Source organism: Rhea americana, unplaced genomic scaffold (genome assembly GCF_003343005.1).
Source record: "Rhea americana isolate MKP2758 unplaced genomic scaffold, rheAme1 scaffold_16, whole genome shotgun sequence".
NCBI classification, from domain to species: domain Eukaryota; kingdom Metazoa; phylum Chordata; class Aves; order Rheiformes; family Rheidae; genus Rhea; species Rhea americana.
This window is the reverse complement of record NW_028185705.1, coordinates 7,500,368-7,525,472: the sequence shown is the minus strand read 5'-3', so window position 1 is coordinate 7,525,472 and position 25,105 is coordinate 7,500,368. Positions and strand designations below refer to the sequence as shown.

Sequence of the window (25,105 nt, the reverse complement as noted above, 5' to 3'; positions counted from 1 at the left end):
TGTAACAAATAGCTCAGGAAGCCCCCCAAAACCAGCAGCCAAGGAAGTCTGCCCCCTTGACAGCTTRTAAGTGTCACAGATTTGGAAGATGCTTAACCTTCATGCAAGTTTAGCCTAGAACTGTGAAGTATTTCTTTCCTCATAGAGCATTTGTATAAAATAAAGCACTTCTGTGTTAGCAACAGTGAGGAATGGGCTGCATCTCACAGCATGCCGTGGTGGTACCTGCACCACAACAAAGCAATCAGCTTCTTGCCAAGGGGAAAGAATTTGATTTCTCTACTTAGGCTGCGTGTAGTCATTGTCTAATAATATGACCATTTTGCCATCCCTCTGCAAATAAGGCAGAGGCTGCTGCCTGATTGGTATATCATCTCACTTTCTCTCGGCATTGATTTTCTTGCTCTCCTTATTTGCTTCATAAAAAGAGAGACAAGGAGCTGGTGCTCTCTCTCGCGTGCTCTCTCTCTCGCTCTCTCTCTCTCTCCCTCTCCTGTGAGAAGCTTTTGGGAGCCTTTATTTTTAGTATGAGACAAACCTTGCTTTATTTCCGGAGACGCAAGTTGGATTATAAATCGTTTTGTAAATGTGTATGGTGATATTTGCTCCGGTAAGTTATATGCATATGTATTTATTTGTGTAACTGTATTGTTTGGGGGAGAAGTAGGGGTTTGCAGTAATCATGAAGCCCACCAAGTTGTTTTGGGGTTTGGTTTCTTTGTACTCTCATACTGTGCCCAGCTGTTCCATGTTTTTTGTATATACTGAAATATTTTTGTGTGTATTTTGCTTTGCAGAGAGGGGTGCCTGCTTTGAAAACTTGTTTTGCGCTTCATTTCTACAGCAGTAATGTGGAAAGTGAGGATTAAGGGGAAAGTAATTCTGATTTATCTTGTTTCTTCTGGCTTTTTTAATCAAAGGCTCCAGAAAAATAACACAGCAATGTTTAATAGCAAAAATTTCAGTAACGGCTGGTTAATATTGATCAAACTAAAGTATGAATATCTGACTGAGAAATATTACGTGAATATTACGTGAGAAATATCAATCTCAAGTGTGGCAGATGGGCAGTAACATGCTCCTCATAGGAATGTATTAATGAAATAAAATCTTTGCAGTAATTAACAAAATAGCTTTCTTTTCAGAGTGTAAAATCATTAAGACAGGTCAGTAGACTGTTGCTTTGCCTTTTGAGCCTCTGCACAGCTCCGCAGCCTCGTTCCTCCCTGTTCTTGGCTAACTTGGAGCCTCTTTGTTACCTGTAAATAACAGTGAGATGCAGCTATTTATCGCGCACCATCACAGCTCCTGCTGTGCTTTCCAGGCAGCTCAAGGCAGCGATTGTGGTGGTACAGCTGAGGAAAATAAGATGTAAAGCTGTAACGCTTTCAGGTTGCATAATAAATATTTGATTTTGCAGCATTATATTCATTTTCTTGGCACTTTGATTCTTTCCTACTTGAATCACATCCATGGGAGTTGATCTTTTTGGTGTTTCAGAAGTCTTTAGAAACTCCAGCTGGAGTACAAGCTGGAGCTGCTACGAGAACATGCCTGAGTATATAACTCCTTGGAAAATCAACGTTTTAGACTCAGGATAATCTACATACTCTCATGATACCACTGCATGCTAACAGATGTAGGAAGTGTACTTTAATAAGACGTTAGAAGGATGTAACTGGGTTTATTATACCCATAAGAGAAGGTAAGGATATTGYGTCTGGCAGACTAAGCGAACTCTTTTTAGGGAGAAATTTCAAACCGGCAACAACTGCTTAGTCATTTTAAGCTGGCTTTGGAACAGTTTAATTGTTGCAGATTTTTCAAAGCGCGGTGGTTACGCTTCCCGTCCCACCCGTGCGAGGGCTGTTTCGAAGGCGGGCCGCTCCGCGGGAGCTGTGGCGGACCTGCCGGCCTGTGCGCGCGGGTTGCTGGCGGCCGGCGGGGCGGCCGGCCGGGCCACGGGGCGGCCGCTCTGCTCCCTTTCTGAAAACGTAACTGATGTGTACCCGGCTCAGTGGCCTTTTGATTTTTACGTGCTTGCTGTTTCAGAAACACCAGGTGTGTTTTGCTGCGTGGCTTTCCCTGCACGCGTAYGTTTGGCGCAGTGTTAGGGCGCACGTAACAGTTACCGTCTTTTGCACAGTCATTGAATTCCTCAGGTGCGGAGGGCATAGGCGTCCCAGCAGTACAAATCTCATACACTTTTTAAGCATAATCCTGCTGGCCTGAGGACAACAGTAGTGGTTTCCAGCTTTGCCGAGCCGTGGTACGTGGCTCAGCGCAGCATCCTCCAGGGAAGCAGAGGGATGATGCTCAGGGCGCCCGGTTGGGCTGGGCAAGACGAAGCGAGGAGCGCGGCTCCCGCTTTGAGCCCTGCCGAGCTAAGGGGTTTCTGCATGTGTGTGGACGCTCTCAGACCTGTCGGACAGCAGCTGGTCAGGAGGTTCATCACACAGCCTTTCTTATGCATGTTTGCTCCAGTATTGCCTGTGCTAACACTGCAATGTGTGATGCTCTTCCATCTCTAGCTGCTCCGTGTTAGCAGGTCTAAGGGCAGCTTCTCCTTGATCCCATCCCCGACACCCACCGCTCACTTTTCAGAGCAGACTCACCAGCTTTTGAAGAGCATGGCATCATCTTCTCCGAAATGACCTCAGGCTGCTGTGCAGATCAGGGCTTGGTGGGGCAGATTCACAGTGAAATGCTTCATGACCTGCCAGCTTTGAAAATGTGAGCTTCATGCCAGTGCGTTGGAAGAGTCATGGTCTCTGTCTACCAGCTGCATAAGGATTTGAAAGGTATTTGAAACGTTATTTTAGCGTTCCTAGAGCCTGGGGGCCTTATATGCCTTTGAACACAGGAATACTGTAACACAGTCTTGTTGGCTGTGTAGCACTTAGCAGAGCCTGGAGTAGTGCAAACAGTTCCTAGAGAATTTCCTTACACTCTTAAAAGATTGATTTCCTAAATATCTGGCTCCTCATGAATGCCAGATATTCTTTTTTTAGCCAAGTTCTTGGAACACTTAATGAATACTTTCCTCACCTCTGTTAATCCCATTCAAATCAATAGGCACTCTACAGGGAAAATGGTATTCATGTTGATATTGGATAGCAGCTGCCTGTCACTGCTGGTGATGGCAGGTGGTGTTTTATTTTTCATGTCATTTTTGATTAGGAGTTCCTGTACAATTATATGACTGTTTTTTGCAGGGAATATTTCCCTGCACGTAGGATGGCAGATGGCAACCTGACCTAGAGGTTGGTCTTTCCTGATTTTGCCTTTGGGCTCTTTTCCTCAGCTAGCTGAATGGTAGTTGCTTCAACTAATAGTGTTTTAGAGCCTCAGAGATGCAATGCATATATATGTATTATTTCACAGATTGGGGCTCTCAGCCCAGCTGATGTGAGCAGATCCRAGGATCCCCAGGTCCTCACTGGGCTCTGCCTGTGCGGTACCACCGGGGGCAGGGGAGCAGGCGGGGGTGACGGGGTGAGGAGAGCCTTGCGTTAGGGACTGGCAAGCGCTATGTCTGTGTYTGGCAACCAGCACGGCAGAGCCAACGCAGGCAGCCTCATGTAACGGCAGATATCATATGCAGCCGAGGCTCTGCCCCTCCCTGTGTGTGCAGTCCTCAACATCAGTCACCTCTGCATGTGTCACCCTCGGCAAGATGCAGCCAACGTGGATATACAGTGATGAAGCTGCTGCCTGCCAGCCCACTGCCTGCATGTCCGAGATGCAAAGATGCACAGTTTCAGGAGAGCCCAGGCAGACCCATCGGGGTGATACACTTCTTCACCRGGACACGTGGTAAAAAGCACCAACCCTTCAGAAGTTGAATGTGTCGAGGGCTGTAGCTGAGAGTCGAGCTTGGTCCACACACTCCTGCCTAGGTGCATCAGGTCAGCAGGAGCAGAACTGTACTGCTCTTGCTTAGTTTTTATCTTACTCTATATCTAGTGCAGATACAGGTTCTGACTTCGCTTGTCCTTAATTTTCAAATTTGATCATTGATCTTTACCCAGGGGGATGTTCAATGCCCTTGAACATGCAACAAACCTCCTCTTTGCTTTGGTAGGCAAGCTTTGGGCCAGATACGTGAGGATACTGCAAAACTCTTCAGCCTTCCTCTCCTGTCGTGTACAACCTATTATTTTGGAAGGGGCGGGGGGGAAGAAAGGAAAATGAAAAAATATGTGCTGAACCCTCCTGTACTGACAAGGGAGGAGACAGGTGATCAGTATGGGGTGCTTTATTTGCAGTGCTGTGCCTTTCATTTTCTTCCCMAAATGTTGAGTGTCAGTGATGTCTGTCTTTGGCATGGTGTTGCTCTCCAGGGAGAAGTTGTGTGCACCACCTGAATCGCTGTGCAGCAGCTCATCTGTCACTGAACTTCCCCGGCACCCTGGTAAAGCAAATATGCTGCAGCAGGCTCAAAAACTGTAAACATATGGGCACTAACAACAGATTAACTGAGTGATTTAGTCTAAGGGGCTTGGTAGATTACCATAAAATGTATCTTAATTAGAAAAGCAATCAAACTTGMGCGGAGTCAGTGAGGATGAAACGTCCCTGTGGACAGACAAGGAGAGTTTTGCCCCTCCGGGCTAGGATGGGGATGTTGACGTGTATATTCATGCCCTGTCGACATACATGTTTCACGCCCACGTTGGGGGCTCTGTTGTTGTTTGCCCACTCCAGCTGTGGGCGGAGGATGCCCTCATGCTGAATTATTTGTTCTTTGACCCGTGTGCATCCAGCGAGCTGCTCAAAATGAGATTGATGGTTAACTTGGTCTCCTTTAGCATCAACAAACAGAAACAGCTGAAGGTGAAAGAACAGAGCACTTGCACATTTTCCTTAAAAATATGTGCAATTACCCAAAGATATATTTGAGTGTTTGCCGTGTATAGCACAGCTAGTGCCAGATAAAGGATTGGGGCTTCTAAGTGCTATCATAACACAAATAATTAATAAGTCTATCTTCCTTGCTGTGTCCTCTTCTTTTTAGTGAGCATGACCATAATTAGCTTTTACCTGATCCTGAATTTATAGCATGTTCTATTGCTTTTTTCCTTCTGCTTATGCTTTCTTTGCTTCCTTATTTTATTGGGTCTGGTTTTATTCCACAAGTCTGAATCTGCAGATATAAAATCTAGGTAATCATCTCCAGCAGCGCAGGTATAAAGACTGCAACAGCCAGGCGCATATTGATGCATTATTGGTTTGGGAACAAGGACCTACTTTTTCCTGTGTCTGGTAGGATTTGAAGTACTTCGGGAAGTGACACAGAAGATGCACAATGACACAGAAGATGCACAACAGCTGCTAGCAGTTGAGAGAAAGAAAAGGAAGCCTGATTATTTCACAGTTGCAAGTATTTTGAAACACAAAGAAAATGGGGAGAATTCACGCAAGTTTTTTTTCCAAGTTTTTTTTGTTGCCTCTTTTGTGTCTCTAGAACCAGGTACAGCTGCAGATTTCAGAAAACATGAGTGAAAGGGTGTGAAAAGAAAAGCAGATAGGCAAGATATGTGTGGAGGAACACAGTGAGGATGAGGGTGTAGAGGAAATAGTGACAACTTAAATTGTCCCAGTGAAGTGTGTCTAGCAAGATAAGGAGTCTTTCTTCAGTTTAAGGACACAGTTAATATCATTTCCTTAAAAATGAATRTGTTTAGATGTTGATCTTTATGATTAACTGTTGGAAAGCAGAGCAATGCCATCYCTGGGGCCAGAATATGAGAGAAGTTCTGGAACAGAACAGGAGAGTGAGGTTTTAATTTTGAAAACATTCTTTGCTCAAAATGTTCCCAGTGAATTCCTAGAGGTCAGCAGGGCAAACTTTCATTTATAGCCTATCATTTTAAATATTARGAAAGAAATTATTTTTACCATGTGTACTCATAGTTAGCCAGGAGTGAATTCATCTTTCAGCATCCTGCACAGGGCCAAATGTGCAGGTTTGAGCCAGTGGGAGAATTTTCCATCAAAACTGATTTGAGGTGAACCAGTGAGTCCTGCAGTTTGGGATACCTGGGCAAAGCTGGGTGATGGAGGAATCAAGTTTTCCTAATCATTAAAGCCTCTCTAATCATTAACCTCAGGGAGGTTGGGTTGGGGCCAAGAAAGCAGTCTTTGAGCCCGAGCAGTGGAGAAAAAGCCTTGATTGCCCTTGATCTGCTCATGTAGACATCTAAGGCTTTCAGGAAAACGTTCAGCCCTTGATGATGCTGGTCCATCGTATGCCAGAGAGTATTGCTCCATAGGTAGGAAGGTGTTGGAGACCTCATTCCTTAGCAATTTGAAAGCACTCTCAAATCCTCCTGGGACAGGACTTTTGCACAATATTATTAATCCCAAGGGTTCTCTKCTTTAATCTCAGTCTGTATTCCTTCATAGTCTAGATAATTTCCCCCCGTTTCCTTAAATCTACTTGAGAAATGAGGCAGAGTCGAGTGCGCGCGTGCATGTTTGCGGGGAGAGGGTGGGTGGAGAGGGAGCAGGTGACACACCAAGTAGCTACACAGCAGTCCTGAGAGCTGAGAGGAAGCTCCTAATGGCCTCTGATGAGCACAGACATGAYAGTAATGAGGTTAATGCCCTTTCATTCACCCAGAAACATCTTAGTGAATGTATAATCCCTCCTAGTCAATGGGCTATCATTAGGTCATAAATAATACAGCGTGATTGAAGCACAGGAGCCTTTCCTGTAATGATAATTTTTAGGCAATACCGGCCCCGGGAGGGTTTTTTTCCCGTCCCCATGCTGTGCCACCTCTGCGGGGAAGCTGGTTGTCAGCGCCTTTTCTGGTCAAAGGAGCGCTTGCACCGATCACTGCCGCTGTGTGCACTGGCTGCACGGTAATCAGAGCAGGAAAATGCTCTACCGGAGCCCAGACCTACCAGGGGATGCTGGGAAAGAGAGGACAAMGCTGATGGAAAGAACAAAGGTGCAAATTAGATAACGAAGCAATTACAGACGTTGCTGCCGGGGGACTCTGCCTGCCTGGCAGTGCCTGCTGGCGATGCTGGAAGTGCTCGCTGCTGGGGCTRGGTTCCCATGCTGGGAAAGGAGCCTTGCCCCCAGCCCCAGCCTGATGCATGGGACACACACTCTCCAATGTGTGTAACACTGGCTTTTACAAGCTGTTTTSTGTTCCCCTGCCATCCAGTGCTCCCGCTTCGAGGTGAGGAAGCTTGAGTTTTGTTGCAGCCATGAAGCTGTATTAACCATCAGGGATCACGGTGGCATTAAGTCCTGAGGCACTTTCCCTTCTCAGAGCGCCTCACACACGTGGGCTCAGTTTGCCTTAACGGAGATCCCCGTGTTTATTAGAGGGAGCAAATCCTACTTAGTAGTAACTTGGATCACACAGTATTTAGGGGATATTGTGAGCCAGAGGAAGCAAGCCAGCCCTCTGGAAAGCAACATCTCAGCCTGGCCGTCCTCAGCTCCAGCCTTGCTCGCCCGCGAGGGAAGCGACAGCCTGGGCTGGACTCTAGGACAAACTCTGCTGTCCAGGGCTGTGGCAGGGTTTTTGGGCCCTGCCTCGGCAAAGCTGCGGGGGGCCCGGCACTGCTGTGCTCCATGCAGGAGGTGGGCAGGAGACCTCCACGGACCCTTCCCACCCTTCACCTCTGCCCTTCTGTGACAGTGAGCCAGAGGAGTTTTTTAAACTCACCGAGCAAGCAAGCAAACAAGCAACCATCCAACCTTTTTAACTTTGTAATCAAATGTTTACACTCACTGCACAATAAATCCCACATAATCAGTCTCTAAAGCCTTYGTGAAACCTGTGTTTTCAAGAGGGAGCAATAGCAGAATTGAATTTATGCATGAACCTGAAAGTTTGTCAGACCACCTCACCTTACKGTTAACAATACCAGGATTAATGCTACCTTTACCTATCTCCTTTACATGAGGCTGGCTTCATTCCTGATTGCCTCCGGTGTTGGCAGGTGACTGACACCGAAGGTGATGTGGGTGCGCGGGAGCGGCTGGCCCAGGTGCAGGCACGGCCGCTCTCCTCGGCCAGCGTTGCAGCAGCTTTGGGCACCCTCCTAACATCTGCCCCCACGGAGAGCTGCGGGTTTCTTCTTTACCAGCGGTCTCAGACTGGAAAATTTGTCAGGCCCGAGGAGRAATGCATGTCTGTGCTGACATGATAGATGTCACAACATGAGATATTCAGGGATCGTATGGGCAAATCTCACCAAATCTGTCTAACTTTTGCTCCCACCTCCTTAGCAGAAGAGGGTGCAAACGTGGAGTTACAATGACTGCAGTGACTTCTAGGCTACTCTGTGCTTGGGGGGAAAAAAGAGCTGCAGTCTTTAAACATAGTAAAACTACCACTTTGCACAATACATCCCAGATGAAGTAGTATATACACAGTAATTACYGCAGGTACTCATAAATCTGTCCGCAGTATCGGTGTATTTTTTGTGGAAAACTCATTGCCAGGCTGTCAAAGTCCACGTGCAAAATGCAATTTGTACAATTAAAAAGAAAAAATACCTCAGGTCCTTGTAAATGTCTTCAGGTAACTCAAACATTTGACAAATGATTCGCGGCCGGCCGGAACAGCTTAGCAGCTCTGCCCATATCGTGCAAGTGGCTTTGTTCTCTGACAACCTCTCATGTCACTAACTCCAACAAGATGCTAGAAATATGTCTAAATTTTCCGCACGTTAACTCTTCTGTGCATCCTGCCAACCTTAGCATTAGCTTTCAACTTTATGGCCAACCCATTAAATACTGGATGAAATACATCTCATCAGCTTACATTACRTTTTGAGCTTAATAAATAGGGAAGGCATTACACAGATTCTGTCTGGCCATCTGGAGGAACAATGTTCTTTAAATCAAAGAATGGCTATCTAATCCGCCCGTATACGGTTGGGTTTTATTCTGTTAAAATATAATGAGAAAAGGCTACCATACCATTATGTGGTGAAGCTAAATGGGTTTTTAGAATAATCGATGAAAGATGAATAAAGAAGATAAAGATTTTCTTCAAAGGAAAAGAGAGAAAATTGTCTCCTTGGAAATAAAATATTGTAGAACCAAATTATTATAACATGATCTTTACTCACTAAAAATACCCCAATTTCGTTTCCATAAATCTTTGTATTAAGAACCAAATTTTTTTCATTTGAAAAATGTAAAGCATTAAATGAAATKCTGTACTTCAAACAGATGATGTTGCAGGACTCCTGCTTGCCACGGGGAGCTGCAGCTTGCAGCACTTTCCTTGCTGGAGTCTGGTCTTTCCAGGCCAGCGGCACCATCGAGGGCAGCTCTCCGTGCCAGGGAGCCAAAATGGGTAAAAGAGAGGTTTGCTGCCGGTGGACTAAGCCGTGGTGTGAAGCTGTGGGCAGCGGGGTGAGATGAAAGTGCCCCAGCGTAGCAACTGTTTTCCCACCCACCCTACTGAACTGATACCAGTCTAGGCCAGAAATTGCATTTCTGCTGGCCAGGGTCACTGCTGAGCCAGGGGTGTGCGTGTCCCAGCTTGGGGTGGTCTCTGATGCGTGTTGGATGCTCACTCAAGTGGTCCATGCTGAAACATAGGTCCTACCAGGTCGATGACTGGATAGTTGCACAACAGCCCCTGAATGAGGACTATGTGGTCCTTCAAACCCCAGACTCTGAGGCGTTTGTCATCATTCCTCACCCCCACACTTGCCCGTCCATGCCGAGCAGATCTGGGCGGACGCAGGATTGCTCTCTGTAAGGCTGCTGTTTACTTCTAAGGGGACGTGATAAATCCCAGCAATTAGTGGACCCTTGCTCTACACTCTATTTCTCAGCAAGAGGAGAARGTATTTCAGCTTGCTCCCTGGGGAGCCKTTGGGAGGACATGACTCCTGCTAGYCATCCCCGGCTCCCCCGCAGCATTGCGTCTGCTGCGGTGCTGCCCGGCACCGATTTATCAACCAGTCAAGTTGATATAATTAGGAATCCCAAAGTCAATAATCTGATAATCTCCAGTGCACAAAGGCTTGCATGTGGGAGAAGTGATTCCAGGAAGTCTGCAGCTTGGATTTGCATGGGAAAAATGCCAATTTTGTAAAAGAAYCAGCAGAGAACTGGAGGAGAGAGTGCTTCGTAATCTTTCGCTGCTAACATATTTGAGGCCGTTGGCTTGGCAGTGAATGTTTTCCTGTACAGTCATTTAGTGTCTTTGATTCTCCCTTTACAGTCCTAATAATAATGTTCAGTCACTGGTTCTGCTCTAAAAATAAATAATGTAAGTTTAATGAGACACTCGGCTTGGTGAGAGATGCTGGCTGCAGGGTGCTACCTCCAGGGCGCTTGGAGCAGTCCCCAGCCCAGCACGCTCCTGCCCTGTGCTCGTGCCTTGAGCTGGCCTTGGCGAGTGGGGGAAGGGGTAAAGCAATATCGCATTTGGCAAACGTTTGCTGTCTCTGTATTAAGGAGAGCTTGGAGAAAGAGAAATCTTTTATGCAAACATCATGCCAGAAAAATGTCGATCTGTAAAACATTTTAAATATGTAAAACAACTAATAAAAATGATTAAATATTTCAAATGCTTCATGTTGCTCTTTAAAAATGTCAGATGTTCCTGTTGGCTTTTGAGTATTAAGGAGGAAATGGAGATGGGAGGGGGTGAAACCTTCCTTGGAAAATGTTCAGTAGATTAATTCCAATTTGCCTGTCGCAGCCCAAAGCAAAAGTGTCGAAGACCAATGTGCTTACTGACCTGCAGGTCCTTCACAGCCTGCGKTTGCTCTCATGGCTCTGGGCAAGGCTATCATGATTGCTTTCTAAGATCTAGCTGTTTCAGAGAAAAGGGCACAGAGGCATCAAGAGGAGCAGGCGAGGTGGGATCTCACCTTTCTGCCTGGGGATTTGGGGTGCATTCCCTGGCAGGCCCCACCTGAGCTTCGCAGGATCATTGGGCTTAGAAGATGGGTGCATTAGGGAAACATGCTCATGGGAAATGCTCGCAGCTTATGTAAAAGTTTCATCAATTTTAAATGACAGTGTTATCTTCCTAACAGGATGTTTTAGTTGTAACATGCTCTACATAAACCTTTTAGCTCAACTTGTCAGAAACCATTCTGCCTTCTACTGGTTCATAAACCAAACTTGTCGCTCAGTAGGCACTGAGGGAAATTGTCTGAAAGCCAAATGCAGAGAAGCGATAGGAAATCATCCCATTTTTCACTTACATAGTGGGATGAGTGATGTCTGGGGTCGTGCACGAAGGTACTGCCAACTGTCTAATAAACAGCTGGGACTTCAACTTCTTCAGGGCTCCATTTCCACCAGCACCTTTTGGCTGAGAGGGATGTTGGGACTGTGAAATAAAGGGAAGAGCCTTCAATTGGGAGCCTTGTTCAACAGGCAGCTGAAATGAAGGYGGGCGGCGAGCGACTTGATGCATGAGTGCAAATACACGCACCTCCCTGTCTGACTGCTGTGTGTGTGACCCCTGTCCCTGGGTAAATAACAGCTCCCTTCTACAAAATCAGAGGATATGTTGTTACTGCATTGAAGCCTGGCATTAGAGAAGAAGCAGGGCTTCCAAGTGGTCTGATAAACCAAGTGGTGAGTGCTTGTCTCCCCTGAAGTGGCATCGGAAGCGTGTGCTCTGTGGGAAATTATTTTGTTTTTTCTCAAAGTGCTAAGCAGTGTATTTGATCTTTATAACGTGCTAATCCTATTCTACAGTGAAGACTGTTTATTATTATACAGGACCATAATAAATACAATTTTCGTCAGTTAAGTTAGACTACAAGACCTGCCTGACTTGCTTACAAAAACACAGCAACAGTGCTAGCCAAGGCTGGAAGCTCTCAGAGGGAGTATCACCATGGCATAAGCAGSGGAAGGGGCTTTAATCACCGTATGGGAAGGCACAGCTATCTTCRGAGATGTGCAGCCTTGTTAAAGATGTGTCGGGCACCCTATGGAGGACGGGTGATCTTCCAGCCAAGGGCTGTGCTGGGACTCACCAAGCGGGATGGTGTGGGGGACGCTCATCTGACGCCGAGCATGAACCCAGGCTGTGGGCCGGCGGTTTGCACGGGGCAGGGATGAGGGATAACCTCCTGCCGGTGGGTGCCTGGTGCCTCAGCCTCCTGCGGGAGGATGGGAACCGCACGAGGTTCCCATCGGGAGCGGCTCTGCCCTCGCGGCTGGCGCGGTCACGGCTGCGGGTGGATGCTGGCCCACGGGCACCGCGTTTCTCCGAGCTGTGATTTCTCCGGGGAAAGCAGGCACAGCGCTGAGCCTTAGGGCGGCAGCCGCCATATAACGGCTAGAGGTAACTRGCTGCTCGGAAGATTTATCTAATATGAAGGGGAAAAGAGATACACGGGCACAGCGCAGATGGGACTAGYGCTGAGTGTGGATTTATAGGCAAGGAGTAAATAGGAACATAGGGAAATGCTTTCTCTTTTTCCATAAACTTTTCAATTTCAGAGAGGCCAGATTCAATAAAATTATCTCGCAGGCGGAGGTTTTACTGAATCTGGCCCATAAAGCTCCCATTATGGGGTTTACAACTGCCATTTACACAAATCCTGCTATAATAAAATACAGTGGTGTTTACAACATTCTTGCAACTGCCACAGAATTACGGCATGCACAAAACCTGACCAGTAAATCTTGGCTTAATGCACCAGGCGCTTAACTGACAACATAAAGTAGCAAAACTTAAAAAAAAAAAAAAAAAAAAAGAGAGAGAGATCCGGGAGGGAGAAGGTTGCTTGAGCAAGAGGAGAATTATACCTGCTGCTTTATCAAGAAATGCCAGGGAAGTGTATAGCCCTCACTCTTCTCTCCCACAATGCAAAATGTAAATACACTTCCACAAAGGTGCAGTGTGGGTGTCCCCAGGGCAGCCGTGGGAGCCAGCTGGGCGTTATTAGCAGCTGTGCAATTGCCACCGCTAGCAACATCTGATCCACCCACAGCCGAGAGCCAAGCCCCAGCTGGCCAAGCCCTYGCTTGGTTAGGTATAAAAGTCTCCAGCTGACTCCCACCTCCTTCCTACTTGTCTTGTGGATGCTGTTTGGTGCTTGTGGCCAGAGCATGTGGTGAGGCTCAAAATCAGTGGCCAGCCTTGGTGGTTGTGGCTGGAGAGGAAGGAAGAAAGGAGGCCAAGGGATTGCTGAGTGAGTGAAAGCATCCGAAAAGCTTTTGGTCCAAGCTGGGTGTGGGGCTCAGGGGTAAGGAAAGGCTTGATCTAAGCTGACTGAGGTGCTGAGGTTTCAGCTGCCCGAGCCTTTCCTCGGGAGAGGAAAGCTGCAAGCTCTGGAAGATATTTTCTCTGTGTAGTAACAGTCTCTGCTGTGTTGATGAGGGTGCTAAAGTCCTTGTGCAGCGCTGGCCCCTTGGGTTTGAGGGGCACATGCTATCCTCATGTTAGCTGTTTCATCAGGASAGCTGTGTCTGAGAGGCATCCCTTTCCTTTGCTTGCACCCGTGCCGTGGCTGATGGGCAATGGAAGMTATGACTGCTGGTTTGTGGCAGCTCTCTTGCACTGCACCCTTCAGTGCCTGCTTTATTTATTGCAGTGTATTAATCCTTGTGACTCCCTGTGCCTCTGCAAAATGCTTGCATTTGCAACTCCATTAATTAGGCCAGAAAGCAGGTCAGTGCCAGTCTCTCCTCTTCGCCTTAATACATTGTTTTCTGACATTGCCTCACAAATTAAACTGAGATGATTAATACCAATTTTCAGTGMTGTAACCCATGTAAGGGCAGAACAGCTCCTTGTATTTACAGAGGAAATGATTAAGTCTCGTTTAGGACGAATTACAGTAGGAACACTTATGTCAGGGCAAATGTTTAACAAGCTAATTTACAGTGAACCTCAGCTTTCCTTTTACCTACTCACTTAGCCAGTGAGACTGGTATAAGGAAGCTATCCAATCAATATTTTCTTATTTTTCTGTATCATTGGGTCCTTCAATCCCTTTGAAAGTCTGTCCCCAAGCGATACACCCTGGTTGCACTGGAAGTGGGTGGCAGGATGGGAACTCGTGGTRTTATCCCAAGTGCCAGGCTGGCATGTGAAGCGGTGCCTTGCTCTCAGCTGCCCTCCTTTCTCGTTCTTTCTCAGAAGATGGTCTGCTCTGTGCTGTTAGATGTCAAGATTTTTAAGCAAATCACCTTTTGGTACTGAAGGGTGATCCATCATGCTGGGGGGATGGAAGTACCTGGGCAATGTCTCGTTTTCCTGGCTGTGCAGCTCTTCGAGTGTGTTACTATGTGGCTGTTGCCAACTTAAATGCAGGAACTAAAGGGGTTTTGTTGGGGTTTCATTTTGCTCTTCACATGTCTGCAAGGCATAAAATTACCCCACATAATTTTCTTCCTGAGGTACTCAAGCTATTTTTCAACATCATACCTTCCAGATTTTTCCAGCTCAAGGCCAAGCTGTTTTAGGGCTTAAGGCAGGTGAAGCTGGTGGGATGGGCAGTATTAAAGCGTACATCTGAGTAGTGGGGGAAAGGCTGTGTTRTGTATTTGCTCGGTCCCCACAGGTGCAGGAGCCTGCTCAGATAGCTGTGAGGGCGGGTGCATGTGCGGCTGAGGTGTGGGAAATGCCACATGGAGATGGACAGCGGTGTTACAAACTTTGCATACCAGTAAAACCCATCTGGGAGACTGGAGGTCTTTATTTTTAGCATGCTTGCTAGAAAGAGGAGGGATGGGCTTGGGCTTCTAGCACAGCAGGCTCTGCAGAGCTGATAATGAGCAGCAATTTTGCACTTGCTGCTGTGTAGTAAAGGTCCAAAACCAGCTGCTAGAGAAATTCATGTTCAGGCCTGTTCCCTAGTGATTGCTCCTTGTGCCTCATGCTAGGCCAGGCTTTTTGACCTTTCCTGGAGCTGTGCTTCAGCTCTGCTCCTCTGTGCATCTTCCCCTCATCTCCCATCTAGCCCTTGCTGTGTTGCTCTGCTCTGTCACACTYGGTAGATCACCCTGCAGCCATCCCTGCCCCGAGTGCTCAGGGGTTGCCCCCAAACCTGRCAACCTTTGGGGAGATGATGCATTTGCCAAGCTGAAGTCCATGGAGGACACTGATGCTCCCAGCTTTGCTTGTGCTGGAGTTGGGAGAGTTCAGGTTAACAGCATGTTTCAGCAGAGCTTTGTGCAGCAGCCGGATGTCTTTTTTTTGTTATCTATTCATATTGTGTTTAATGCTCCCTTATTTTGCCTTTGCATATACTTGCTGTATTTTTTCTRCAGTGTCCAAATGCAGATTTTTTTTTCCCCAGGTACATGTGCTGTGTTTGTTTCTTCTGCATAGCTGCCTTTCAGTTTATTTGACTGACTGTGATCCAGGAGCTTATCTGTCACTTCTCATGATTGCACTGCTGTAGATCTTAGAGGAACTCTGTTAAAGCTGATGTTACTTCAGGTCTGCAGTTAAATTGGAACAAAATCTGGCTTTTTGCTTGATTTTAAGTTACAACTGCATAAATGACCTGTCCCCACTTCTGCGTCTTCCAATGCAGCCTACTTCAATGGAGCTTTAAGATACTTATTCCTCTTCTTGTGTTTGAATGCTTGATGCATTGAAAAAATGTAAATGGCTATGCATCTATGGCCAGCATGCTTTGTCTTTCAGCCTTTTCTCCTGGAAGATTAAGCTGCAATAGGGTATCAAATCAGATCCACCCTAACATTTTGCTCRTGTTTGATTTGCCTGAGCTGCTTATGACCTAATTTTTTCCTGTTTTGCAGGGTGTCAGTTTATTGTATCTCTGTGTCCATTTGCATTATGACAGTAACTTAAAACTAGAAATTGTTTGTTTAGTCATACATAGCTTCATGGAAATGGATGAGGAACAGCAGGAGTCTGTGTTTTGCCCTGTAGTGGGAAGATGATCACATCTCTTGTGGCTGAGAGGTCTCTTCTTGCTACTCTTGGCTRCTCCTTATAAATATTTCTGCCAGTGTTTTATTTCCCAGGATTGACTCGTTGTRCTCAGTCAATATTTGGCCTGTTCTGGTCCAAATTCATCTGTCAGCAGGATAATTTAAATAAGCCATCCATGTTGTGAATCCCAAGTGGGCTTTGAGACCAGAGAGAAGGGCTGAGATAGTCAGCACAAATAGTTCCTGCATATGTGAGCAAGAGAGCTTCAACTTTTGGATCTTTTTATTGGCTTCCAAGAAGGATGCATAAGTGAATGTATGGCAATGCTTTGAATGCACAGTGTGATGGATAACTTAACCTGAGGGGGACAGTGCTGCTGCACGGGTATATTTTGTGCTGGGTTGCTGCAATAAAATAAAATGAATGCTTTTTGGTTTTTGACAGCTTTTTGCAATCTTTGCATTTGCAACATGTGGTGGGTACTCTGGAGGACTGCGCCTCAGTGTGGACTGTGCGAACAAGTCGGAGAGTGACCTCAACATTGACATAGCTTTTGCCTACCCTTTCAGGTAATCTGCTTTTGTTCRTGGCGGTTTGTTTGCAGGGAGGGTGGGGGCTGATGCAGAGCCTATTTTTGGTGGGGGGTTGCTGTTGCTTGTGGCAGGCTTGTGATTAAGCACCAGTCTGGGGCTCCTGAGCTCTCTGCAGCAATGTCTAGGAGYGGGGTGTGTGGGAAGGAGGAATTTGGTTAAACCAGACATGGACAGRGGCCCAAGAGAAGCTGTAGAAGGTGGAAAACAAGGAGCAAAATGGGAAAAAGGACAAAGACATTTTTGGCACAAGAACAAATGGAGATAAAGTAGCTGTCAAGCTGTGAGCTGTTAAGCATCCAAGTTGTAAGGACCTGGAAGAGCCACTCCATGAAGATGTGGAAGCAAAAGATAAAACAAGTTTTAACCATAATTTTGAAGTGCTTTTGAAGATTCTGCTTACTGCCTGTCTGCATTTCTTGGGTAACTGAATACTTTAAATGTCTGACCACTAGTGATTTAGGAAAACAGATTTTTGTTATTTAAGTACTCTTGCAAGCTATTGTGTAAAGAAACACTAAAAATGTTCCTGCTGTTAAGGATATTGCTTCAAAACATCCAGTCTTACACTTYTAAAGATATCAAGTCCACAGTAGAAACCTGTGTTTCATTTTTGTACAAGTGTTTAAGGAATTGAGATGATTAAGAAAAGTATATAATCCAATCTCAAACCCAGTGTGCTGTGACTCTGAAATTATTATGCTGCTTTGGGAAATCACATGCTGTTTTGCTTATGACTGCTTTATGCATAGACCAGGCATAGTAGTATTTACTGTTTTAGCGTATTCTAAAATACACCATCTTCCTAACAGCGGAAACTAAAGTTGATTCCTTGAGTTACTGCTGTTACTTGGCATATATTTATTACTGCAGAGTCATACTTCCTGCTATTACAAATGTTCTTTTTTCCTTGAAACTCTGCTTTTTTTCCCCTCTTCTGTTTAGTATGCATGAGATGAATTCTGAAAATTAAGTTATGAGTTTAATGTGATTCACTTTCRAATAGGTCATCTTTCCAGCATTCATTACTGAATATACCCTCCAATAAAGTGCTTTTAATTTGCATGATTATAAAATATTACTTTATGTAAAAAGTTAATAAAACTGAGCAAAATAGTCAGCAAGTATCTCCTGGTGTTTTAATGGGCCATGCAGACAATTTGTTTTAGAGGAAAGTCACCAGATCTGCAATTTCCTACAGTTTTGCTTATTAGGAAGCTGGAAACATTGCTGAGTAATTACAACATTCCAACAGGCTGGAAAGATGATGCAAAATAGGGTTTAYTTGCAGAAAGGATCCAGTTGGGACTGAAGCTATAGAGGGTTCTTGAACTGTTCTTGTGCAGGTCCCAACTATGGCTGAGTGAAATCTGGGCAGTGTGGGAAGTCAGTGCAGGCTCCTCCTCATGAACATGGGCGGCCACACAATGTAAATATATTTGCAAATGTGTAAATATATATGATAATATATAATTTGCATCTGAGAAGGAGATCACACTTAGACAACTGATGTTTTGGGGAGAAGCATGAAGATGCTTCCTGTTCTTGTGCACTTCTGAACTTTGTGTGCAAACCTGTGGGATGGACATGCAAAAAGTGTCCAGAGACATACAGGCTGCAAGAAGTAGCAGCTGTGTGCCTTGGAAATCTGGTCCAGTGCTACCTGTGGAACTTGACTGCTTTTTATTGAATTTCACCTAATATTCCTGTGACTTACTCATGAGTAAGTTCTTTCCACTTTGCTCCCAGGCTCCTTCTAGAGCATGGAGAGGCGATGCTCTCAAACAGAAGAGAAGGCAGGAAATCTGATATTTCAGAGCAGCTGAAACCCTTGGGAAAAGCAGACAAACTTTGAGCTCAGGTTTCCTCATCAACACTGTGACCCTGAAGGGTTTTTTTTTTTTTTTTTAATCCTGATCTAATACAGTGGGTACTTCCCCAGTGGAAGAGGCATAGGCATAGTTACAGTCTGAGAAGGCAGCTGAAGTGACTTGTGCGACAGTGGCAATGCCTGTTTTCTAAGTGCTCTTTATTCTTCTGGCACTTCCTTCCTTTCCTTGGGAGCCCTTCTGWAGTTCTGGGCTTGTGTGGGGCAGATTTTAGCAGGCTCTGCAGGGTGCAGCTCACTCTGCAGAYCTGTGTCCCACAGCCTGTGTAGGCTTTGCACAGGTGGGATGAATTCCCTCTGGTTCTCATGCATCCAGGTCTGAGTAAGTCCAGATACATGGCAACTTCTTTTCAAATGCTTTCAGCATTTTGATTACTGGCTGACAACTGGAGGAGGTGTGGGTGGCAGGAGAAGGCTGCCAAACATCTGATGACACTAGTTGCTGTCATGGCTGTCAGCAGTGGTGGTACTGAAGCGGTTGAATACATGAGTGCTGCTTTTTGAGCTGCATCTTCCAGAATGACTTAAAATGTTGGGAAACCTGCAGCTATGCTAGCAGCTCCTCTTGTTCCTGTTGCTGTGAGCATGAGGCTATTTGTTTCCCCCAGGAGTAGCCCAGCTAGACCTTGGTAATCTGATGAGCGAGTGCCAAGAATACAAGGAAGTAAGCAAAAGTGTGTGRTTCAACAGAACAACTCAGGCAGGCAAGAGGACTTTGGTGCTTTGGCAATGAGACCTAAGTGATTTCGAAGGGACCTTGTACCCGGGCTCACACTAGGCAAATTGCTGAGGAGATGAGCTTGAGTCCCTCCTGGGTAATTGAACCTGAACCTGCCATGCTCCCTTCAGTAACAGGAGATGAGATGGATGCTTTTTCTGGCTGCAGCTACACTGATTTGCTTAAGCTTCCTCTAGCTGGCCTGTAATGTGCAAAAACCCCCGAAACCACTGGTCCAAACCTTAAGACTGACCAACAATGTTTTCTGGAGCTCTTGCATATTTTTCCATATGYCCTGCTAGAGCAATCCATGTCCTAATTGATTTTAAGATTGTTTCTACTTTTCCCTATATTTTCTGTTAACTTCTGCTTTAGCTGCTGATTTAAATGAAACTTTGCATAGCAGAAGTGCTCTGATAATGCGGTGCTGCATAGCCAAGGAGTACACAGCCAAGCGGAAATACTTAATATCATAACCCACTGCTCTGTGGTTGYCTAATTTCTGCAAATCCCTGCTCCTGGCCAAGGGAGAAATGACTTGATCAAATAGCGTGGTGGTAGCGTGATGCTATACGCAGCMTGTTGGGACCAGTGCTGGGAGGGGTGGAGGCAGCTGGGGACGRAGGCACGGCAGCATCTCTTCTGCCAATACCTAATGTGCAAAAAGCCTCGTGAGGGAAGCAATGGGTTTAACTGCCTCCCTCTGCTCCCAGTTGTGTGACACCAGCTCTGGCTTGCTCCGGGCAACKAGGACAGACAAGGCTTTTCAAGGATTAAAATATCTGCTAATGAGAAGGAGTCACTATTTTGTGAGCAGGCAGAAAGGCAACACAGGAAAGGAATCTAATAAAATAGATAACAAGCTGTATCTTTCCAGTTAAAAGAAGAGGGAAGGGAGCATTTCAGTACCATCCCTGTAAGTGTGCTGTCTGCTAAGTCTTGAGATAGATCCTGATCCAAAACTTTTTTCACTTTGGCTCGGGAGATGCTCTAGCCTGCTGTATGCATACCCTCAAGTGAAAGGCAGCATAGGAACTCATGTGAGATATCTACTGCCTTTTTGTGGTCTTCATCCTCCAAATTATTTGCCTATTGGCCAAGAGGAGTGCATGACAAAATTTTAAACACAAGGAGTCTTACCTAAGTCAGTGGTTAAGGTAGGTATGTGCATATGTAAGTAAATGTTGGGAGAATTGAGTGATATTTTCTAGTGGGACAGAGAGCTTGTTTGCCTGGTAGCACTAATATGTCTGCGTTGTTCTTTGCGTCACAGCCATGAGCAAAATGAATACTGATTTTTGTTTTATTTTGCATCACAACTACTATCTTTCCAGTGATCTAGTAAAACTGTCTCTGGAAGTAAGCCTTGTATCTGAAGGAAAAGGSAAGGAAATTGTATTTGATGGGAGTTTTTCATTCACTAAGTATTGCATTTGAATAAAAATGTTGCARTTGAACACCCTTAAAAGTGTGTGCCTCATCTACATGCATTGGGTAGGCTACTCTCATTTGAAATATGACAGCCAGGCCTAAATTACCTACTTAAAAGCTACAGATGATAATTAAGAAGAAAGTAGCTAACTTGCTACACTTCGCAACAATCTTTCTTTGGAAAAAGTCTCCACTAATATTAGCACATTTCTGTGCCAAAATGTACTGACTGTTGCCTTTTTTGTTACTTTTTAACTCRCTTGTAGTAAATTTTGTTTGAGTAGAAAACATTGTTTGGGCAAAATGAGTATAAACATCCCTTATGATTGGGAGACCAGGAGCTGCTGATGCATAGGCTTTAGTGCATCGTCTTTAAACTTGYTGGGCGCTGGTGCTCATCTGCGCTGCTGACTTGCAGACATGTGGGATGCTTCCGCAGTTGCCTTAATGTTGGACACCTTGAGTTTTAGTATTGTTTTAAAAACACATCTGTTTCACCATGTACCWTGGAGGACACTGTCTCTGGAGGAGTGAGCACTGCAGGAATTACCAAAAAGTCGTTGTAGAACTATGTCAGAGGCATTGCGTTGAACACCCAACATCTGTGTGGGAGATGTGCAGCTAGCAGGGCAAGTGAAACCATAATTGACAATTCTTGCTGCCTGGGACGTGTTTGGAGAAGACAAGAAGACAATCATGCCTGTCTGGCACTTAGGAGTTGTGGTCATTAGCAGGGTTGGTCTTTCAGACCAGTAATAATGCCTGCAAAACCAGTTTAGGGCAGAGAATAGGGGGAAATAGTCATCTAATTTTAGTTCCCTAGGCTCCATGTTTTATTTTGTAGATGTTTTGTACAGAAGGTGCCCCTCCTGYGTGGATGTAAGGTTTGGGGGTGCTGCACCCTGCTGTGGTATACTCTGATAGGTGCCAAAGCATAAATGCCCTTCTTCCTCAGGAAGATTTGGCAGAGATCTCGGGGAGTTGAGGAGTTGGTTAAGCTCTGCACGATCCATTCCTTTCTGGGGACCTGGAGTTGCTTGCTGTGGGCTTTCCTGTGGCATTGCTGAAGAGCCAGAGAAGTGAGAGGATGTGCAGTGGGCTACATCTCAGCTGACTGCCTGTGTTTTAAAATGACAAAAATGCTAGACCAGGTGCTATGTGCCTACATAAGGGTTTTGCATGGCATCATTGCAGGTATYCCTGGCCTGATCTGGATGACAAGATATAAGTTTCTTCATAAGACAACTGAAGGGAGAAATCTTCATCTTTAAAATCTTCAGGGCAGTCCTTGGTGCCTGGTCTTGCAGAAATGGCAGTTGCAGGAGTTGTCAAGTAGTATTCTTTGGCTAAGAGCCCATTTTCRTGATCACAGTGGTCCCGCATGGCTTTACAGTCTTTTAGCCCACAAAAGCTGTATTACTCTAGCCCCTTTTCTTGCCAAACTGTGACTGCCTCCTCCAGCACTGCAGATCTGGGGTTAACATCTGAATTAGCAAGCAAATGTGTTCAATAATACATCAGTGAAGCTAAAGGTTTAAGCAATATTCTTATATAAACTGGCCCTTTAGGACAGGCACTAAGGGCTAGGTCACAGCTTTAATTATCTTCTTCCACAACAGAGTTTCAAACCCTGGTCTCAGTGGGTGTTTTAATGCCTAATTTTGGCCCTTTGAGAATAGATTTGCCTAACAASGACTTCTAGCTCTTAACTACTGTTAGTAGAAACTGGAAATGATGTGAAGAGCCTAATGTTGCATCCTGCTGAGTAAAGCTCAGGAGATGAATCCTTCAGGATACAGAATCCTCTAATTGTGATACTTTCACATGAGTCTCTTCATATTTAATGTGACCTAATGATACAAAGCAGACCAAAGGCCTAAAATCTATTTTTTTTTAACAGGAAATACAGACATTAACTTTTTTTGTGATTCATACATTCTGGTAACTTACAGGGCTGGCTCTTTTTTGGAGAAGGGAGAAAAAAAAATTTCCAGTGAAAACCCAGTTAAAAGGCTTTATTCTATAGTGACATTAGGACAAGAGCTTTCTAAGCTATTTACATCATGTCCCTGGCACCTGGATTTCCTGATGGTGAAGGTGTTAGATAGAAGTCAAATCTCTGTACTGAAATAAGTCCATAAGACTTGAATACGGAGCTTATGTAGCCAGGCTGAGTGCTCTAATCGATGAACTATTGGCTTTGTTCAAGTTGCTTGCTCTTACATTTTCTCCTGGGGGCCGGGGAAAAGGTGATTCAGGTCTGCTCAACAAATACATTTTTCAGCTTTGGATGAACATTGTTTTTAATGGAAAAATATTTCACCTTTTTGTAACCAGTTCTAGTTATTATCAGAGTGAATGCTGTAATTTAGAGCCCTGATCAGATTTTGTTTGTTTACTCATGTATGGCTACAGGCTACTTGCTTATAGATTTTTTTTTTTTTTTTTAAGGACAAATGCTTAGCTTGTGCAAATTGATGTTCTCTAGTCTCCATGGATCTCCAAGGAACCCTGTGGGCTCTGGGAGCAGTCTTTGTTTTTCTGTGCTCACACATGTCCCACAGGACTCATTTTTTTTTGAGACCAGAAGGATGGTAGAATTGAAGAAAATGTCTGTACTTATATCAATAATCACTATTTTTTTTAAAAAAATGAGAAAATTTAAGAAACCAGTGTATTGTAAGGGTGTGAAATGCAATTATTAGTCCAGTTAAAAGGCAAAAGCTACCAACTACAGTTAGATATCCAGTCTAAGTGCAGACTGTCCATTACCATGAAGCGTACTGCAATTCCTGTCTTCTGAGAGTTTCATGAAATCACTGCTCATCTAATTAAAGCAGGTAAAATAAGGGCAATTTTGTGGCTTTTCTGATTTTAAGCTCATCAGTGCCTTTACCTTGCCCTGATTAGTCTTCCAAACACAGTTTGGAGGAATTGYCAGGATTGGCAATGTGGCCAAAGAGTGCTTATTACTGCCCCTTGTCACTTGTTCGAGCTGCGTGTGAAGGCAAGCATCCTTCCTCCAACAGTAAAGGAAAGGATCTAGGAGATGCTTCCAGTCACTTGACACTTTGCTTGCACCTAAGAGCTATACAAAACCACCGGACATCTGATACAGCCACATCTTTCTTTGCCACTGACCCTGGGCATGTTCTCCTCCACTTGTCTGATGTTCTGCGGTGTGGAGGAGGAGCTCATCTGCTGCTTCCACAATTTGCTTGTTGGTTTGAATGGCTTCACTTTTGTGCCAAGCTGTTTTGTTCTCAGTCAAGAAGCCACCACCTAAGGGTGGCTATGCAAGTGCAAAGTCTTTGCTCATTCACACTGCTGATGTGTTAGACTGCATGCTCTGCTCGACTTGGTCAGAGAAGGAGGTCTGACTGGCACTTATGCCAATATTTGTAAAATGGCAGAGAAGTCCTCAGTCTGTTGCATAGCCAGGGAGAGACTGCTCACTCCCATGGACAGATGTGGTGGGAGGTGGGGCTGCAGCTCAGCAGCTGGGGTGAGGTGGGGGGAGTTTTCCAGAAATAGGGGTCTTCAGCTGCTGCTTCCCTCCGTGTTCTCCAATGTTTACTTTGTAGRCTTGAATCCCTTGGAGCATGAAGGAGCTGTGTCCTGGTGTGCTGAACTGGGGCCACAGTGGAGACTTCTCCTGCTTTGCAGCTCTTCTGCCTGGACAGCTATTGTGTCCTGTTACAAATGTTCATGTATGAGCATTGCATGAACACAGGGCATGATCAGGAGAGCTCCCACTGCTGGGAAGTAAATGGGAAAAGAAGTGGTAGCAATGTTTTGGACGTGGTGTTTTCTGCAGCAAAGGGTGCGTGCTGCTTCCTGAATCTTCATAAAATCATAGAAGCTTTTCTTTTGGCACCCAGAGCAATTGGATTTTTGATGAATTTGAATGATATTGATCCAGACTGACTTATTTTTGCATTGTAGGTGCAGTATTTTGTTTAACATTGTTTTGGTACAAGCAGGATTCTACATTAGTGCTTTAGATGAATTGGTTCTTAAAGTGGCAGTCACTTTTTTATGAATATATGCAACTTTTTCCCCATTTGATTTTTTTAATATATATTCATGAAGGATCTCTACAGTATTGTACAAATAATGGTGTTTTATCTATGCCTGCCACAAAGGCCTTTTCTTAAAAGGCAGGCTTTTTACAACTTTCTTTGCAGATTTCTTTTTGCATCTTTTCATGCTGCCAGTACAAGCGCAGGCAACGCAGAAGCCCTTCTGCTTTGCTTTGGCTTTTGATCCYGTACCCCCAAAGAGAAGCGGTGACCCAGCTAGGCAGCAATCAAACATGTGTCTTTCCCCTGCTCCCAAACATACGTGCCCTGTGCAGGAGGTCCTGAACGTTTCCCTGGGACTGTAGGGGATTCAGCAAGCGAGATGTCTTTGGTGTGCTCCCACACATGACTTCTGCATAAATTTATTTGCCAGCGGTTTAATGCGGTATTTCTCCTTGTTCAATAGACTCCAGAGAGGATGAGTATCTGACTGCAGCAAACCATAGCCCCTCTTGGTGAAGTACCTACTTCCATGCTCTCTGAATTTCCAGAAATGGCACTTTGCATGTCACTCAGCATGC

The 25,105-nt window shown here is 45.1% G+C and overlaps 1 protein-coding gene across 1 annotated transcript in view; it reads left to right on the top strand.

Annotated features, from left to right (window-relative positions):
• Positions 1-429: 429 nt before the first annotated feature.
• Positions 430-25,105, top strand: part of SYNPR (synaptoporin) — a 42,944-nt gene continuing 18,268 nt past the window's right edge. The window contains exons 1-2 of the mRNA XM_085300001.1: positions 430-610; positions 16,320-16,444. Of these exons, the coding sequence (XP_085156127.1) occupies positions 587-610; positions 16,320-16,444 (149 nt within the window). The 5' untranslated portion in view covers positions 430-586. The remainder of the gene's footprint in view (positions 611-16,319; positions 16,445-25,105) is intronic.